Genomic DNA, 18,473 nt, shown 5'->3' with positions numbered 1-18,473 from the left:
ATTTTATATTAATTAAAATTTCATCAATGATTCTCTTTTTAAATATAAAATATGGATAATTTATTTAAATTTTAAGCTCCAGGGTCAGGGTTTTGTGCGTTAGAGATATTTCATTTCAAAATGAGTAATGCTATGTGACTTCCATTATTTGTGCATGAATAATTCTTTGTCATGTGGTAGAAAGAGACCGATATAATGATTTGTTACCAAACATAGGAAGGCAATTGATTATGGAGTTGTCAATTTAGTTGGTTGATGAAATTTTGGTGTGCGCATATAAGCAACAGGCACCCATAAGCATTTTTCTTCCCTAATTAATGCAATATATAGGGAAATACTATGGTAATGTCACTACCCAAGTGGTTTCTCAATCTCACCCATTTAAATCTTAGAAAGGATGATTAAATCTCATAAATTGTCAAAAAGTGCGATTTAGTTTGGCTAATTTTCTATTTCAGGTCAGTTGGTTTTTGGCACTTCTAAAAGTCCAACATGGCGAGGAGCATAGCATGAACATTGAAGTTCTACTTCAAAGAAAATTTAAACCTCATTCGTTGTGAAAAATAACATCATTTACCATGCAAAAGATTTTTACAGAAGTGTCATGACGTCCACTCCCCCACTTGGGGTGATGGTAGAACAGGATTTGTACAGAAGTGTCAAAATTTTTATACCCAACGGCATCACATGTGGTGTTCCCATAACTACATGCAAATTATATCCGACAAAGTCTAATTAAAGCAAATGGATACTTAGAGAGATTTTTCAAAACTAAGTTACAAAGGTAAACCTTTTAAGGAAAAAATGTGAAAAAAAGATCAATTACAAAATATAACAAAATCTTATTGCACATTTATTTGACTGGACCCAAAATAAGATTCTAGTAAGATACTTATTCAATTGAACAAATAAACCAAACATTCATCATGGGGGCAATTTTTTAAGCCACCAACTCATTAATCATCCACGAATCCACAAGGCGATTAGGCGGTAAATCGGTTTTATTTTACTCTCATTGGGTTACCAAACTGAGTTGGCAGAGAAGATAAAGCCGCCACCAACCACAGATATCAAATGCAGTGGCAGGAGAGTAAATTTCTGGCGTATGCGGGGACATTCTAGTCCAAATTGTTCTATAAGGCGAGGACAGGTCCCGGCCCTCGTTTCCTCCTCTGTCCGGCGTGGTCCGTGGGAGGAGATAAAGGAGAGGTGGTTCCTTCCTTTTCCTTTCCCCTTTCCGCCTTCCCATCCCGCCCCCAAAGCCTGGGGTTTCGTTATCCTTCTCTACCGATCCCATCTGGAAGCTCTCCGATCCAGGACTGCACCTCCCGTACCACTCCAGGTGAGTTCGATCCCCAAAGTTCATGCCCTAGATTTCAATTCTTTTGAAAGGATGCGAATATCAGTTTCCATAGCTTACTTTGGACGGGTTTCTTGTTATTTTGTCGTGAATTGGAGATTGGTTCTTTCGATTAGAAAGATTGGTCTTTTTTCGTGGATTTGATGGTTTGGGTTGTGTTTTGATGCTCTTTGCGCTGTCAAGATTTGATCTTTTTTTATGTAGAGATGAAATAATGCACCTCGATTTTCTATTTGTGTTCTTATATCTGTTATTCTTTATATCCGTTGTACTTTTAATTTTTGATGTTTCCGGTGTGTGGAATATGGGTATAGTTCTTCTAGTGCCTTTTTGTTGGACATCTTAATGATTTTTGACTCAAAATGATGTTCAAGAACGGCCATGTTTGAGGGGAAATTTGATACCTTGTTGTTTGGTTTGACCCAACTGGGTTTGATTCTGATCTGATGCTGTCAAAATTTTTATGACATAACCTGGTTTTCTTTAACTACAAAGATTTTTTTTGGAAGATGCACGGTCTATTCTTTGGTTATCCTCATTGATGGTTGAAAAAAATTATTTCCTGTTAAAATTCCTCTTTTTATGATTTTGTTTGCTCAATGAAGTTTTATTGTGTTCTGATGAGGTTAAATGTATTTTATAGCTGCCACAAAATTTAAAGAAGACTTTAATTTTGATTCTACCTTCATGGATTGTAGGTTTTTTTTTTTGGGTTTCCTGATTGCATGATCGCAATATATGTTTGTTACTTATATGATGAAAGTTATTATGAAAATGGATTTTTCTAACTTCCCTGACAGGCTTTTGCAAAGATGGACAATCTTTGGCAACTAGGGGATGAGTTCCGAGGGCAATCAAAGGTCTCGGAGGACCATCAGTGGTCTATTATCACTTCAAAACTGGCCGAGCTGACAAGATCAAAGGCTGAGCGGATGAACAACCTCGATTATTCAAGGAACCCTGTTGAAACAAAATCATGGGACAAATTGGGATTTCAGGAGGATAACAAATTTGAGAATCTCAATCTTGGACTTGTGAATCTGGATCTCAAGATGAATGAGGCAACAGTGAAAAGTCCTTTCCGTAATAATGTTTATAACATGAACCCCGTGTACCAGAAAAGCAACACCAACAGTGTCGGTAGTTTCAAGCTGAACACTGGGATCAGCAAGTATGCTAGTAATACTAGTGGCAAAGAGGTCAACAACAATAACAGCAGCAACACCAACAGCATCAATAATAGCAACAATAGCAGCAGCAACAACAATAATAACAGCAACAATGCTGCTGCTGACAAGCGCTTCAAGACGTTACCTTCAACTGAGATGCTACCAAGGAATGAAATTCTTGGTGGTTATATCTTTGTGTGCAACAATGACACCATGCAGGAAGATCTCAAGCGACAGCTGTTTGGTATGGCCATGTTTCACTTTCGGTTAATTTATTGATTTTGCATACATGTTTTTGCGCTCTGTTTATTGTTGAAATGCACATGAAAAAGAATTTAACTTGTATATATCTGTTGAAGACCTAGTCCATAGCTTGGCATAACAGAGTTTGACCTGAGCCGACCATTATATAGAACTGGGAAAGCACCAGAATTTTATGATATTCTATACCTCTGATATTTTCTTACACTCAGTTGAAATGGACATGGTTAATTGCCACGTATAGAAAATTTCTAATTGGGTCTCGTCTTTTTTTATGACAGCTTAGATGTTTTGCAGCTGCTTAAGAGCTATTTATAAAATTTCAGTAATGGAGCTTGTTTTGCTTTACCTAGGTTCAAAAGTATTTTGATCTGTATTAATCAATCCAGTCAGGTGGCTGTCAGGCTGCATCTGGATGATGTCAGCTGGTTTCTGGGGGACATTTTATAATGAGGTTCAGTGTTTAGGTGAAAGCAATGTTTTAACAGAAAAAAATATGGAACATTTTGCTGTGTCTGAGATTTTGAAATCTGGGAAAGAGTAAATTGTAAGTAAAATAATATCATCTTGCCTTTTAAATAATTACTTATATATTGAACTTCAAGTAATACATATTCTTGTAACCAACTTAAAGAACGTTGCAATTGCTGTTGGCTGACTTGCACATGCTACTGACAAGAAAAATACTATTAACTATCTTTGAAATGGTCCTGGTTTATATATTCCTTTCAGTGCGGCATCTTCCTTTTTCTCTGTTCCTTCTTTTTTCTCATCTCTAAATGGTGGATGCGTTATAATTTTCATTATGTTTAATATCCTAAGAAATTTAGCTATGCATCCAGGACTTCAGAATCTGGGGCTTCACCAGAAGGCAAAGACTGTTTAGTTAATACTATTTCAGAAAACTGGTACTCTGATATTCCAGTCCGAGGAAGCTGCAAAATCCCTCCTGTAGCTAGTCTTGCTAGATGCTATCTTCTGCTCAAACTAATTCCGCCTACATGTCTTATCTTTTATGGCAGACTACAGGAATTCTTGTTGCTGTTGTCTTTGTACCATGGATGTCGGTCCCCCCTTTAGGATTTGTGTTTATAGTCCACTTGTGATCACAGCTGTAGTTGTTAGCAACTTTGTATTTGATCAATCATGTTTTCTTTGTGCTTATCGCTCTTGTGGTTGATGTTTGCTGCCTTTTCACCAATTAGTGTGATTTAGTTGAATTACCATTATTATGTAACAAACTGTCCATCTGCTTCTAATTTTCAATTGCAGGCTTGCCTCCAAGGTACCGTGATTCTGTCCGCGCAATTACCCCAGGGTTACCTCTTTTTCTCTATAATTATACAACGCATCAGCTTCATGGGATATTTGAGGTTTGTATATTTATGTAAATTCCATGTTAGATTTATATCATTTTTTAAGTGGGTGATAGGACTACCATATCTGTCCATGACTGGAAGTGAAAACTTCAAGTGTTTTCTAGTCTTTTTGGGGCAACTCTTTTTTGTGCTGTAAAAGTACTTGCACACTGGTCTGCCACGTTTTTGTTTTCTAGTGGTTCTTTCTAGATTAAATCCTTCTTTTATTTGTACTTGTTCGGTAATGTTGATACAATGAAGACTCATTGGTTAAAATACTTTCTTGTCCACCTCTTGGGAATGATTCAAGGTCAAAATTTTGATGTTTGGGCAGAGCTTTTTATTTTTATGTATTTTTAAATTGGAAAGTAATATAGAACCTAGCTCCCTTCCCCAGGAAATTTAAGCCATTTTCTTGAGGAAATTAGATAAATTCTAGATAGAACAGTATAAGCATCTTATTTAAGATATGATTTTTATTTCTGGTTCAAATTGTTTGGAGGACCAGAAAGATGATATGGGGCTGGGAGGCACTAAATCTTGGTGTTATGTGATGAGTAGATTGCAGCTTATAATATGCTGGGCATGTTTTTGGTTTTTATTATACTTCCAATTTTATATGTGACATTTTCTCGGGTGAGGGAATCTGTATTCAGTTTAAAATTAATCATTCATGCCTGTGAATTTTACAAGCCAGTTTCCACGTTGAAACATCACAGCATCAAAAGTGCAGCATGATGTTAGGTTGACTGTCTTGCTTACCACGTATAATAACTTGTATCCATATGCTCACCTTACCCCTCAAACTATCCAATAGTTATACTCAGTCATCTTGGAATTCTAAAATTATTGTTGTGGACAATTCTAAGAGTATTAACAACTTATATTATACCCACCACTTAGCATAGCTTATTTCTTGCAGGCTGTTAGTTTTGGGGGTTCAAACATCGATCCAACAGCCTGGGAAGACAAGAAGTGCAAAGGCGAGTCTAGGTTTCCTGCACAGGTAAAGAGAATATAGGAGTTAAAAGTTAAAATATTTGCTTCCTTTATTCTATACTGACTTTTCTTATCTGGTGATATAGGTGAGGATCCGTGTTAGAAAGCTCTGCAAGCCTTTAGAAGAGGATGCTTTTAGGCCAGTTTTGCATCATTATGATGGTCCAAAGTTTCGTCTTGAACTCTCTGTAGCAGAGGTGATATGTGTTTCCATATCTTTTATATCCTTAAACCTGATACATCATTCTTAAGATCAAAAAAATTGTATCATTTCTTCTTTTTGTCTGTCTTTTGTCCATAAATGAGAGAGAGGAAAAAAAAAAAAGAAATACCTGCCTTGATGTTGTTTCTTTATGCATGGATCTTGAAACAATCGGCTTAAGTAGCTGATCTTTTTGTTGTGTTTATTCTGATTATATACGTAGATACATATCCATGTAAACTAAAATAGATCAGAAGTAGTAGTTTTGTTTGTTGAGATTATATTTTCTTGTGGAAATGCTTATGAAATGTCGCTGCAATATGCATTTGATTTTTAAATTTTTGAAACTCCTTTTCATACTCCAGCAAGTATTCTCCAGTCATAATTTTTTTAGGTTCTCTGTCACAAGGGAAAATAATGTTATTCTCTTCATGTTTAAGTTGCTCAACACGGCTATGCAGCATTGCTGGACTTTAAGTTTCTTATAAACTGTTCTACATTTTGCTGCAATGTAACCTCATGACATCTTGAAGTTGTAAATCTATTTTCTTTTCCACATTTATGGAGTTTAGGCACCAACAATCGCATCTTCAACTAACCTGCTATCTAATTTTTTGAGCTTGCCTTGAAATTTATGCACACAAATCGATTCCTGGTCTGGTTTAGGATCCTAAAGATCCGCCCTATTTGAAAAACATTTGTTTAGGATCTTAAAGAGTTGTCCTTTTGAAAAACTAATTCATTGTTAATACTTGTCAGACCTTTTCGGCCAATGCCTTTGTCCCCTGAAAATCTGAGGGAAATCAAGAGAATGAAAGTATAATCTTATGATATAGTTCCCGTTTCGTGCAACTGACATACTATCCTATATATCTCTCTTAAGCTTGACATTTCTTTTATTCAGAATCCCTGTAGTTTCACTGCTTTTTGCTACCTATTCAAATTCTAATTCATCGTGTTTTGGTTACTGGTTGCAATTTGCATGGGAAAATTTTTTTGATATTAAGTGAACTGTCTAAATGTATCAAGTTAACCAAGTCCAACATATCTCGCTTCTTTTTATTCAAAAACAGATTTATATGCATTGTTTAGTAATGTGGGCTGGACTTCTTGTCTTTGATTTCTTTCTTACCTTCAAGTCAACCTGCCATTAATGGGTTCTTTCTTTATTTTTCATCATTCTTGAACTTAAGCTAAAGTCGCTTTTAGCAAAATAAGTTAATTAGATTATTCTTTCTTGTCATTTGCATTGTCTAAAATTGGTGAAAGTATGTTTATGGGCTTTTCATTTGTTTTCTGTGCCGGATCAGGACTCTTTGATAATATAGTTGCCTTATATTATTTTTTCCCCTAAACTACATCGAGACTGATTATCTATTTTACCATGTGTACAGACTTTGTCCCTACTGGACCTGTGTGAAAAAGAAGGCATCTGAGACTATATAGCGGAAGATGGTATGTCTGAGGCCTCTGGATATGTAGTAGATATATGCATATACTTGTTTTGTGGGGTGCGTGTCTTCTTTTTCTGTTGTCATAAGGTTTTTAATGAAGCGCAAGCTTGGAAGGTCTGTTGCTTAGGTTGTATTTCCAAGTGGAAGGATCTGGTGCTTTGAAGGCCACAAAGATATGAGCCAGTTAATCCAGTTTCTGATATCTTGGAAATGCATGTGTTACATAGGTATGTAGGATTCATGGAACCCTGTAATCTCTGTCATAATGCCCCAAAATGAGGGGCACTGATGGTTTGAGGTTAGTGCGTGGAACCTTTGTTGTTGATGTTGGTCGTTAGTACGTCTTTCTTTCTGAACATGTGGTATCTGTACTCTTCTGGATGCAAATGCTTCAGATATGTTGTCTGAATTTTGGTTTTTTTCTTGAGATCTCCCTCCTATAATTTGTCTGGTAGCTCTTTCTGGGATGGAGCAGGAAATGTTCACACAGCAGCGTAAGATGAATAATGCTTCCTCTTGGAGAAATATCTGGTGAAGATGCTAGACTGATGCATGTCCAGTTTTGAATAAATGAGAAAGAAGTGGTCCTCGTTGCCACTATGAAACCACGGCATCCCATCGTACAGGCCAATTTTGGTCATACGATGTATTAGAATGAAGCTTGTATCATTGTGAAGTAGATTTTGGGTCCGCTATCTTGCGTCCATCGAGCCGGCCACGAGTGGGTCCAAGTCACCTCGCGGCTCTGTTGCTTGTGAGTTATACTCATGACAAGGTGTGGCGTGTTTGAAATTTTTCGTGGAGCAGAACATGTTGGGCATCTCTGTGCGTCCTCTCCGCTCCTAAGCGGGCTGGGATGACTCAAATTGAATCACATTCTTTCATTATAACTTTCCTCATCGGCGCCATTAACTATCTGTATAACCATCGTTCTACAAATAATAAGCAGAGGTAGAAGCCCGTCGAGGCGTCGTTAGCTCTGTGTTACGACCGGAGTCGTAAAATTCCGAGAAATTAACGAAGATAATTTTGGGTAGGTTGGTCGAGCAATTAACTCTCTGCAAGTTGTTTTAGGTGACAGGTGAGAGGCCTTAAATAATTCACATGGCTCTCCGCAGATGAAACACGCCCGATGCGATGTGCGCCAATCGGTGTCGCTTAACCCAGACCGGCCAACCAAAAGGAGGGCCGGATCGGTTCATCTCTCCAACCCATTGAAATGTCGCTTTCCCCAAAGAAAATATCTATACTCCCAGAGATTCCTCCCAGGAGATCCCCCGGATCTGAAGACCGAAAGAAGAAGGTATTTGCGACACATGGGAGACCTCATACGGACAAAGCTAAGGAAAAAAGAAGAAGAAAAACCACCACCACTAGCAAATCAGAGGATGCCAAATCATCAATTCCATAACAAACCAATCAAGAGGAACAACAAGGTTCTAATCTTTCCACTTGCATGGATGCATCTAAAACTCCTAGTACTACACTAAGTTCGCACCACATGACAGCTAACTTGGCACCAACAAGAAGACCCAGAATCAAATTCCTGCCTTCTAACATACGGCAGTCACCAACAAACGCCCCATAAATCAAATCAAATGCAGTAATATTTATCGAATATAATCCGATAATTCAAGCGGCACGGGCGACCGAATGGTGGGCCTGGGCCGCCAGTTCTTGGGGATCCACGACGAGCCTTCCCCTGGATATGGATCTGGGCACGGTCACCGTCAGCACCCCATCCTCATACCCCGCCGAGATCCGATCCAGGTTCACCATCTGCGGCAGCCGGAACTTCCTCATAAAGCTCCTCCGCTCCCTCTCCGGCGACTCCCCACCGTCCTCGTTGTGCTCGGTCCTGATCACCAGGTACGTTGAGTCCTCCAGCTCTACTCTGATCTCCTCCTTCCTCACACCTACATATATTCCAAGATTCCTGCTAGCTTAGTATCAATAAGAGAAGAAAAGGATCTGAGAAGAAGAGAGAGAGAGAGAGATCACCAGGTATGTCGGCGGTGTAGAGATGGGATTCAGGTGTTTGGGTCCAGTGGACATAATTGCGCGGAGGGATGGCGATGTAGGGCTGGAAGAGGTAGGGTTGGGCGAGGAAGAAAGGCCAGGGGAAGGCGTGGTGATGGTGGGGGACGAGCTCCATGGCCATGGGAGAACAAGTGAACAACCGAGCCTACCCAATGGCCACGGACACTTTCTTGGGGAGAGAGGGGACTCCTTTTATCGGAGCCCTATGCGTTGGAAACGATGGGGACATCAGAATAGTGACGTAATTGACCCATAAGTGCGTGCCGACGGCAAAAATTAGGCAGTCGGATAGAGATTCATAAATATGGCGTTTGGGTGGGCGAGGAGCATGTGAAATGTGGTGGTCAATTTTGGCGGCATATGTTTTTGCGTGACGGTCTGTCACGGTATCGTCTTTGCCGCCCACAGGGTCAAGTTGCATTTAACCCCACAAGAAAGGGGGCAAGTTGCGCGGTCCAGTTGCGGATCCTGTGCAAACCGGGTTGTAGGAAATTATTACGGTCATGTAGCGGATGGTGTACTAGGAAGAGTGGCTCGGTTAAAATGCCTGTCGAGTCCCGAAAAAAGAACGATCTTGCTGCAGCTGTCCATCGATTCCACAACTTATCTATTACATTTTTGTTATCCTTAGAGAAATTTAGAGCAAACCTATGATCTAAAATCCAAATGTGATGGTACGATCCAGATGGTTCGATGCTAAGACTGTAAATAGGTCGGGCGGATCTGTGATCCGATCCGATCTAATCTACATAGATCCAACTCGAATCATTTTAAAAGATCCATAGATCCGAATCGAATTCTAAATTGAATTTGTTATATTTTTTGGATCGAATCTGAATTTATTAAATTTTGATCCGATCCGACCCACGAAGACTTTTGGATTGATTTAGATTTTGAGATAAATAATCCAACTCGATCCGAATCCAATACAAGATCTAAATCAACCCAATGCAAGATCCGGTTACGATTACCTTCTTTGTTTCTATTCTTCTCTGTTTATTAAAGTTCAAAGCTCTAATTTTTTTTGTTTCTTTTATTTTTTTATTTATTTTCATAATTATAATCTTTCGGTTCTTTGGAAGATGGTTCTTTTAAACTCATATTTCTGTTGCTCCATCAACGGATCAATTTCATTCAGAATTTTAAATATATGTCAAAATAAATACAATAAAAATAGAACTAAAATATTTATTGATCTTATATTATAGAAATGATAGGAGCATACTAATTTAAAAATGGATAAAATAAAATTTTCTGTCTTCTTTCTACCTTCATTCGTCCAGACTTTACACACAGATTGAAAAAGAACTAAGATTATATTGATCAAAAGTTATTGATTCTCGTCACTAGCTTTTCAAATTATGTGAAATATTTGGGTACTCATTTTTACATGTTCTTATTAGTTGGATTTTGATACTCATTTTAGTTTCATAAATTTCATTAGAAACATCAACAAAAATAAAAATATAAGTAAAACTGATACAGGACAAGAACAATCAATAGATTCAGGATCTACGTCTGAAAATTGGTACATAAGCTAAACAATAAAGAGTATACATTGAAGAAAAGTAAATTTTTAGATAATATTGTAGTATAAAACAATGTTTTGATAGTTCTTATTTGGTACTTGTTGATCTCGTTATTTATAATCCATATCTGAATCGATCCGAATTTGGATCCGGATTCAAATTGAATTTGTATTTTATAGATCGAAGCCAGATTATATACAGATATGATCCGATTCGAATGATCCATTAGATCAAAAAATTTAATCATGAATTCAATCCGATCTGATCAGATATTTTATTAGATTGAATTTGAATCTAATATTTATATCTAATTAAAAAATTAGATTGAATCGAGATCACTCGTGATCCAATCTGATCTAATTTATTTATATTTTTGATCGGTGCTATTTTTCAAAAATAATCTGAACCATTCCGATCCAGATTATTTAGATTACGGAGCGCAATTGATGCTGACTGCTTAGTTCAGACCGGCTTAAATCAGTCCACCTCCCTCCCCCCTTCCTGCTTTATCTCAAGAGGCTTGAAAAAATTGATCTGCCGAATCAGGATGAACCATCCGATTTATCCCGTATCAAGTTGGCTGCCAGTTGGTACGGATCTTGGTGTTGATTTGACTAAACTTTACCAAAAGGCTGCCGTCTCGATTTTCTGTGATATACAATGAGCCACTTTACCAAGCGCGAATCCGCTGGTTTCCTTTTTTTTTTTTTTTTGTTCCCCCGGTGATAGCTGGTCTGCCTTTACGGAAGGCAGCTATTATATACAAATCCATCGGGACTCTAGAAAGATGTTTATTTATCAAAGCATTTGAGGCTCTGCATGAATCCAATACATAAAAAATCTGACGTTGTTGGCATCACAACACCAAATTTTTCTGGACAGCCCAACCGATGCCTGTTAGGTGGATTCAAGTAGATCAAGCTTACTAGATTGGACAAATTCAAGATAGTGTCAAACCAGTTCAGAGCAAGCACTAAATGCCACTGGAAAACCAACCAAAGACATGCAGAGATCGTATATAAATAGGATCCCGAAGCCGAAATATGGAGGGGGCGGGGTGGTGGGGGATGGCTACTCCACACCACCTCTTGAACAGGACGCATGCTTTTAGATGCAGCTATATCGGGTCTCCATCAGAAAGGGATGTGGAGAAGGAAGCGCAGCTGCTATTCTCACTGCCTATTTGGTCTTCTCCCTTCAAAGGCCAATGGCATCTTCTCTGATTCATGGGGAGATTTGAGTTCCCAAACTATTTGTGAGGAGCTTCCAACACGTCCCATCCTTTTGGTAGCTTATGACACACTACCTACCCTTGGGATAAGCTCCAAGAACCGATTTATAAACGATAAAGTGATCATCGTGAGGTACCTTGGCCCTGCAGAGAGCTGGATTAGATGCCTGCTTTCAGAGGGATCAGCCATTCGCTCAATGGATCAGGTAACATACAGATGGCCATGATAAGTTGTTTCATTGCCAACTCTTCCTTTCTTTCCACCATTGCTTGATGGAGTCCACACGACATATACTCTTATGAGTTTCCCTCCAATGCCGCTTCTAAAGCAAGTCAGATTAGCCATTGCTTCTTCCACTGGTGGAAGCTCCTCGTTTGGTGGCTCAGCATACTTTGGAGTTGAAGCAAGCTTCTGCTCCACGTAAAGCTGACCAGGTGGATGCAAGATGGTAACCGCCACAAGGTCCCCACCCTTGGTAGCAAACAGATCTTCAGAGGGGCACTTTCATGGTAGCAAACCTTCAGCAGAAACCGGGGATGAACATCTTTCAGATCGATAATTTGTTGACGATAGAATCAGTGAATCGTTCTCCAAGTGAAGATCCCTCTCTCTCACATACACACGCTCTCTCTCTTTTTGGTTGAGACGTGAAGATCTCTAAGATCAAATTGGTAACCCTCTAATATCTTTCTGTCAACCTCAATTTACACGCGAAAAAAGAGAACGAAAAATGAAAAACCGGCACCAAAAGATTTCTAAGCCCTAGAACACCATGCAACTCTTAGGGTTCGCTTCTCCCGTGATCTGATGTTGTTCGACAGCACAATACAAACCCACACCAAGAATTTATTTTTCCATTGCACATATCACGAAATATTCAAGATTTCCGTGTCTCTGATTAACGAATGTTATTATGCTACACCATTTATTCCAACAAGACCGCAGCCAATGTAAGAACATAAGCATGGAACAAAAGAGAACAAAAACCGCTGTTCACAATCTTTTCCATGATCAGATATTTGTTCATTACAGTAAGTCGAACAAAAAAAAACAGTTGAACTGTGGAAACAAAACACCGATAGACCAACTCTCACACAAAGGCAGTTCAACGAAAACAAAAAACCTTTCACAAGCCTGAAAATGTTAAATACATAAGCCACTGACCCTCGAGTACAAGCAGCCACAAACGATCCAAACACCGAATGCTGAAAACAACAATATAAACCCTATATTTGAAAATATATACTTGCATAAACCCCGCTGCCACTGCAACTGGCATGTACATTGATATCCGAATTATCCCCACCAGTTTGAAGAGTCCTGCAACAGACCAGTGTCCTTCCTTTCTTTCTCCGACCATCTAAAAAATATCGGAAAAAGAAAACTGGAGCCACTCCAATCCACTTGATGGAGAATTTGGCAAAATAATCTCAGGCACCACCAAGATTGAAGAAAATGCAGAAATATCACAACCATGCACTTGACACTAAGAATCCACCATCTCATCTTGCAACTCACTGGGGGCAATGAGCCCTGGAATAGTGAGCATATGTTGCCGTTCCCTCTCTCTTTGGGCAGCTGCTTCTTCTGCATAAAGATCTTTGTCATCCTGCATGTGAAGGTAGAAAGCATTAGACATATCTACGTGATCAAAACTGATCTTCTATTTTTCCCCCTACCCTGCAGTCTTGTACCTTATGCATTGAACATTGCATGCCAATCCACCTTTATAAATATATTATCTATATGTGGATGTGGTTGGAGAACAACTAAATAACCATAACCCTCCCATATTTGGTAACCCAGGGGAAGCACCTAAACTCCAATCATGGCACAAATTCAACGCCTCCCACACCCCCCCCCCACCACACCAGGAAAAAAAAGGGAAAGAAAGAGAAGGATTCCACTGGTCATTCAAAGTGGAATTAAGCATGCAAGACCATGAAAAAGAAACATAAAATAAAAAGAAGCTTTCGTGCATCCCAAAGACACATTTAGCAGCAACGGAGCAAGTGAGAACTTCATTTTCTGCTAACCAGCAGAGCTAATTAACATCTCATCAAAAAGAATATCAAAGCAAAAAAGTCATACACCTAGATTCAAATTTAACTGGCCTGAGTTGTCATCAAGCAAAGATATATTAAAATCCCATGGTATTCCATACCGGCCCGAGCCGGCCAATACACTCCATACCGAACTGTACCGGCAGTGAGCCGGTTCAGTTCAGGCCAGATTTTCGGAAGATGGGATGAATCGGACTGAACCGCCCGATACCAAACGATTTTGTCCGATTCAGCCCGATTTTCTTTTTTTTTTTTAGTGCTGGTGGGTGGGATTTTTTTTATTATCGGTACGGTATGGTACAATCTGGTACAGTATATTACAGTATCATATCGGCAGGCAACCGGCACGAGTTTCGGTACCGAGTCCGTGAACCTTGCATTAAACTCTTGCGAAGATGATCAACTCTAAAAGAAAAATTATAGTTCACCGGAGTAGAATTAAATTAACAATTTTATGTACGTGTATCAAGCTATAATATTTTAGAAATACATTCTTACAGCATGGTGACTTCGAAATGGGAGTTGGACATGGCAAAGTCCAACGATCAACATCCAGAAAAACTGGATTAACATCTAGGACATGGATGTGTACATATTTAAAATAGACAGGTTTATTAAGTATATGTAGTTATCTACAAAAGTGATATGTGACCAAAATGAAGCATTGAATACTAATACTTTTACATACAACACTTGATGAAAGGATTACCACCAGACATCAACTTACTTTTAAGTATTTTGATCATTATAAGGCATCAAAATTGTAAGTTCAGGCTCTAATTATTGAGAGAAATTTGAAGCCACTGAGAAAATCAAAATATGCTCCCATTAGTAATTTACCCCAATGAGTTGAAATTATTTTGTAAAATCAGATTTTGACAACAAATCATGATTACTTATTGCAGTGCATATCTACACATGGGAGGAACCTAGATATACATCAGATGCGCATGACCGGATTATAGGTTCTGGAGGTTTGAACATACAGTGGATGGAGTGTTTTTTGAGGAGGCCCAGCCCCCTAAATTTGAAACACTTTGTATCCAACAGGAAATCATTTCCCTCCGGCCGTGTGACACTAATCCCTGCCCCTCTCTCACCCCTTCCCCACCAAACACCCCACTACCCCCACCCACTCCTATTAACATAGGCCTTGACTGGTGAGTTATCTAGAATTCCTGTATATGTTTGAGGGACCCACTTCCGACACTGTCTCATCAAATGGCCTCTTGCTTCTTCAAGAGAGTTCCAGTAACCAATAATATCTGACCTCCCATAACAGCTCCATAACAAATCATAATATAGATTATAGAATTAATGGCCTTAAGTTTAATCATAAAAAAATTTGTAACCTTGTAATCCCTCAATAAATTCACTGGCTGCATAGGACCTTCATTTCTCACTCTCAATCTCAACCATTGTCCCACACCTATTTCTCTCACAATCTCAGCTGTTCTCCCGCATGCTTCCTTGTCAATCTAACTCTCAATGCCCTGCCTTGCACTGCAAACCACTCCTTATTTTTTTCAATCTCATATTTATCCTGTAGTGCAAACATACTCTGGTCACAGTCCGTCCAAACAAGCTAAACTAGATATGAGAAAGGCACATGGGAAGATACAAGTCTACTCCAACCTACTTTTTAGTTTTTGACTACATCAATTACTTGTATCTTTTAATTTATTCTTAGTTTCTTATACGTGGGGAAGCATGCATACCGACAAAATAAACAGTTAAAGTGTTGGCGCATGTGTGATACTCCCAAGTCTTGGGAGACCATGAGAGGAGCTAGGGGTTGACTCCGGAATGCTAGGACCAATTTGGGTTATAGGGTTAGGACAGGAGTGGTCCTAGAATGAAAGTAGTGTATAGCTCTCTACGGACTTGAAGTTCAGGCGATGAGGACTTCGAGGGGCATAGTTGGAACTCCGGATACCTAGAGATACAAAATGGAGCAAGGAACCAGAGTCAGGAATGAAGCTGCGAGAGAAAAAACAGTTTCAGCAAGTTAGTCGACTCAGACTGAGACTGGGTCAACTAAGTTGCAGGTAGGTCAACTCAGTCTCAGTCTGGATCGACTAAGTCTCAGAAAAATAAGAGACAGAATTTCGAAAATCTATGGCACGATACGCAGGTTAGTCGACTCAGTCCAGTCTTAGTCGACTAAGTCTCAGATTAGTTGACTCAATCTGAGACTGAATCAACTCAATTGTGCGGGCAAAGCACAGCAGATTTTCTGTTTGAATCTAGGATTGGATTTTGATCCTAGGATCTTAACGCCTAGTTTGATAGGTCTTAATGGGGCTAACTCAGAGATTGGACTGGGATTAAGTCCAAAAAATGAGAGCATGTGAGACATGGGTGTACATAAGCTTGATAAGTGCTTTCATGTATTGGATTCAGTCATGGAAGTTTTTTGATCAGGTCTATCGGCTATGTATATATATACATAGGATGTATTAGGATTTTAAGGATGATTGAGATGTATGGAATGAATTGATTTTTTCTCCCTAACTCTCTCCCTCTCTGGTTCCAACGCCAAACCCTAGCCGTCTTCTTTGTTTTTCTTTGTCTGTTGGATTAACATCCAAGTTTCACGCGAGGCGATCCTCATCTGGTACGGAAGTTGTACCGGAGGTTTTTCAACAAGTGGTATCAGAGCCAGATTGCGTGAAGGAAAGAAGGAAGACGCCAAAAATCAAGATTCAGCCCTGTTTTCTGCAACGCCCAGGTTTGCCCTATTTTCTTGTTGCTTCCTTGGTTGTAGTGATCTCCCGAGTTAGGTGGAAAGTTTTTTGATTCAAAAAAGGTAAAAGGAGATCTATTTCAGATCTGATCTCGTTTTTGGGATTGTGAGGTGTGGTATTGCAGAAAGATGTCTAGGGCTGGTTGTTTGCTTGAAGGGTGGAATGGCTTCAAGTAGGTTTAAGGCAGATTTTGAGAAGTTTGATGGCAAGAAAAACTTCACCTTATGGCAAAGCGAGTGAAGGACTTGTTGGTGCAACAGCGGATCTATAAGATCTAAGGATTGGGAGGAGTTGGAAGAGATTGCCTTCAGCACGATCAGAATGTGTCTAACGGATCAGGTTCTACCAGAGGTCAGTATGGAGACCACGGCGAAAGGTCTTTGGGAGAAGCTAGAGAAGATGTACATGGGCAAAAACATGACGAACAAGCTCTGGCCGAAGAAGCAGTTGTACAACTTGCGAATGTCCGAGGAAGGCGATCTAGTTAGTCACATTCAGAGGTTCAATCAGGTGTATTCTGATTTAATGAATATGGATGTGAAGATCGAGGAAGATCGGACATTGTTGCTGTTATGCTCATTCCCATCGGTGTATGATGGTCTGATCACAACCTTGGTATACGACAAGAAGTCCTTGGAGTATGAGGAGGTTGTGGACGCCCTGAGGTCGAATGAGCAGTGGGAGAAGACCTGCAAGGGTGGCTCTATTGTAGACACTTGCTGTTCATGAGAGACAAGGAAAACTAGAGAAAAGAGAAAAATCCAAGGACAGATCGAAGAAAGTCTAGAAGTATTACAGGTGCCACAAGACTGGACACTTCAAGAAGGATTGTCCGCTTCGAAAGAAGGGCAAGGGAGGAGAAGAGAGGGATTCCATTGAAACAGTCGCTGAAGATGAAGAGTCAGATGAGCTCTTGGTGGTTTTGAAGAAGCTCGTGGTGTGCGGTGTATCCGAGACGGCTTCGAAGGGGTCCACAGAGTGCGGAGGGTTCGAAGAAGCAGCGACAGAATTCGAGATGCAGTCGGGACAGAAGGCTGCATGAAGCGGGGCAGACGTAGCTGGGACACAGATAGTTGCGGACCGCAGGACGGATGCAGCCGAGACACGGACGGTTGCGAGCTGCAGCATAGGCACGATTGGAGATAGACGGCTGTGGTCCGCAGCACAAGCGCAACTGGAGATAGGCAACTACAGAGCCGCGACATGGGCACAGCCAGATACAGGCAGCAGTGGGACACGCGCGTAGCTGGACTACAAGCAGCTGTAGGATTCCTTGAAGGAGAATGCTACGATCGGCTTTAGGGAAGGTTCAATCCTTTGCAGGGCCTCGTAGAGGATTGAAGATTCAGGTAGAGCATTGTCCAGAGATGTCTCCACTGGTGCAAGTGGCATCAAGAGCCTTAGATCCAGGTGGAGGCTGTGTAGTATCGGAACCGAGGATACCTTGATCGACACATGCTTCAAGTTTCTTAGTGGCGAAGGCATGCAGGTGCAAGATCGATGCACGAGGCGTGGTGCGCAAGAGGTCCACTATGGCGGCAGATGGTATCCAGTGGATGCGAACGCATCGGCTGTGTGAGCATAGAGTACTAGAGGGCATCATTAGAACTTTTCAGCATGGGCATCGATGCCACGAAAATCCCACGGCTGAAAAGGAGTCTAAAGAGTCAACAAGACATTGGAGGGTGCCAAGAGACAAGCAAGGTTCTTCAGCCTAAGTGGAGGCGGTCATCTCCGAGGCCTCCAGGGTTGAAGGGAATGGCATCAACATCGACATTTGCACGAGTTGTCAGAGTGCGCGGCGACAGCAGAATCGTGCGGAGGTTTGTCAAGACTTGGGGGCATTAAGGTGAAAATTATTGGCACATGTGTGGTGCTTCCAAACCTTGAGAGACCATGAGAGGAGCCAGGGGTTGACTCCGAGAGCCTAGGATCGGTTTGGATGCTAGGACAGGAGTGGTCCTAAGGTGGAGGCGATCCCCATGAGCTTGAGGTTCAGGCGACAAGAACTTCGAGGGGCATGGTTGGGGCTCTAGATACCTGAAGATATAAGATGGAG

At 40.3% G+C, this 18,473-nt stretch overlaps 3 protein-coding genes across 4 annotated transcripts in view; 1 reads left to right on the top strand and 2 right to left on the bottom strand.

Annotated features, from left to right (window-relative positions):
* The first annotated feature begins 1,090 nt into the window (after nucleotides 1–1,090).
* Nucleotides 1,091–7,212, top strand: LOC105051435 (uncharacterized). Its single transcript, XM_010931890.4, has 6 exons — nucleotides 1,091–1,342; nucleotides 2,161–2,773; nucleotides 4,063–4,163; nucleotides 5,071–5,154; nucleotides 5,234–5,344; nucleotides 6,744–7,212. Exons 1-6 carry the CDS (start codon nucleotides 1,106–1,108, stop codon nucleotides 6,783–6,785), a joined length of 1,188 nt encoding a protein of 395 aa, XP_010930192.1. The 5' UTR covers nucleotides 1,091–1,105; the 3' UTR covers nucleotides 6,786–7,212.
* Nucleotides 7,213–8,192: 980 nt separating this feature from the next.
* On the bottom strand, nucleotides 8,193–9,026 carry LOC105051427 (15.4 kDa class V heat shock protein). The gene is made up of 2 exons (XM_010931879.4): nucleotides 8,805–9,026; nucleotides 8,193–8,719 (listed from the first exon to the last, which is right to left on the bottom strand). The coding sequence occupies exons 1-2, from the start codon at nucleotides 8,962–8,964 to the stop codon at nucleotides 8,436–8,438; spliced, it is 444 nt and encodes a 147-aa protein (XP_010930181.1). The 5' UTR covers nucleotides 8,965–9,026; the 3' UTR covers nucleotides 8,193–8,435.
* Nucleotides 9,027–12,579: 3,553 nt separating this feature from the next.
* Nucleotides 12,580–18,473, bottom strand: part of LOC105051419 (protein EXPORTIN 1A) — a 31,130-nt gene continuing 25,236 nt past the window's right edge. For both annotated transcript variants that reach the window (XM_073252275.1, XM_010931867.4), the window contains one exon: nucleotides 12,580–13,213. In XM_073252275.1, coding sequence (XP_073108376.1) covers nucleotides 13,091–13,213 — 123 coding nt within the window. In that variant the 3' untranslated portion in view covers nucleotides 12,580–13,090. The remainder of the gene's footprint in view (nucleotides 13,214–18,473) is intronic.

This window comes from Elaeis guineensis, chromosome 2 (assembly GCF_000442705.2).
Source record: "Elaeis guineensis isolate ETL-2024a chromosome 2, EG11, whole genome shotgun sequence".
NCBI lineage: Eukaryota > Viridiplantae > Streptophyta > Magnoliopsida > Arecales > Arecaceae > Elaeis > Elaeis guineensis.
This window is presented reverse-complemented; position numbering and strand designations above follow the sequence as displayed.

What these genes read in the sequence shown, in the direction of transcription:
- LOC105051427 (XM_010931879.4), bottom strand. Translation starts at nt 8,964, where the DNA reads ATGGCCATGGAGCTCGTCCCCCACCATCACCACGCCTTCCCCTGGCCT. An exon ending in CTACACCGCCGACATACCTG is followed by an intron (nt 8,720 to 8,804) that starts GTGATCTCTCTC and finishes GAATATATGTAG; the next exon opens with GTGTGAGGAAGGAGGAGATC.
- LOC105051435 (XM_010931890.4), top strand. Translation starts at nt 1,106, where the DNA reads ATGCGGGGACATTCTAGTCCAAATTGTTCTATAAGGCGAGGACAGGTC. An exon ending in CACCTCCCGTACCACTCCAG is followed by an intron (nt 1,343 to 2,160) that starts GTGAGTTCGATC and finishes CTTCCCTGACAG; the next exon opens with GCTTTTGCAAAGATGGACAA. An exon ending in AGCTTCATGGGATATTTGAG is followed by an intron (nt 4,164 to 5,070) that starts GTTTGTATATTT and finishes TATTTCTTGCAG; the next exon opens with GCTGTTAGTTTTGGGGGTTC.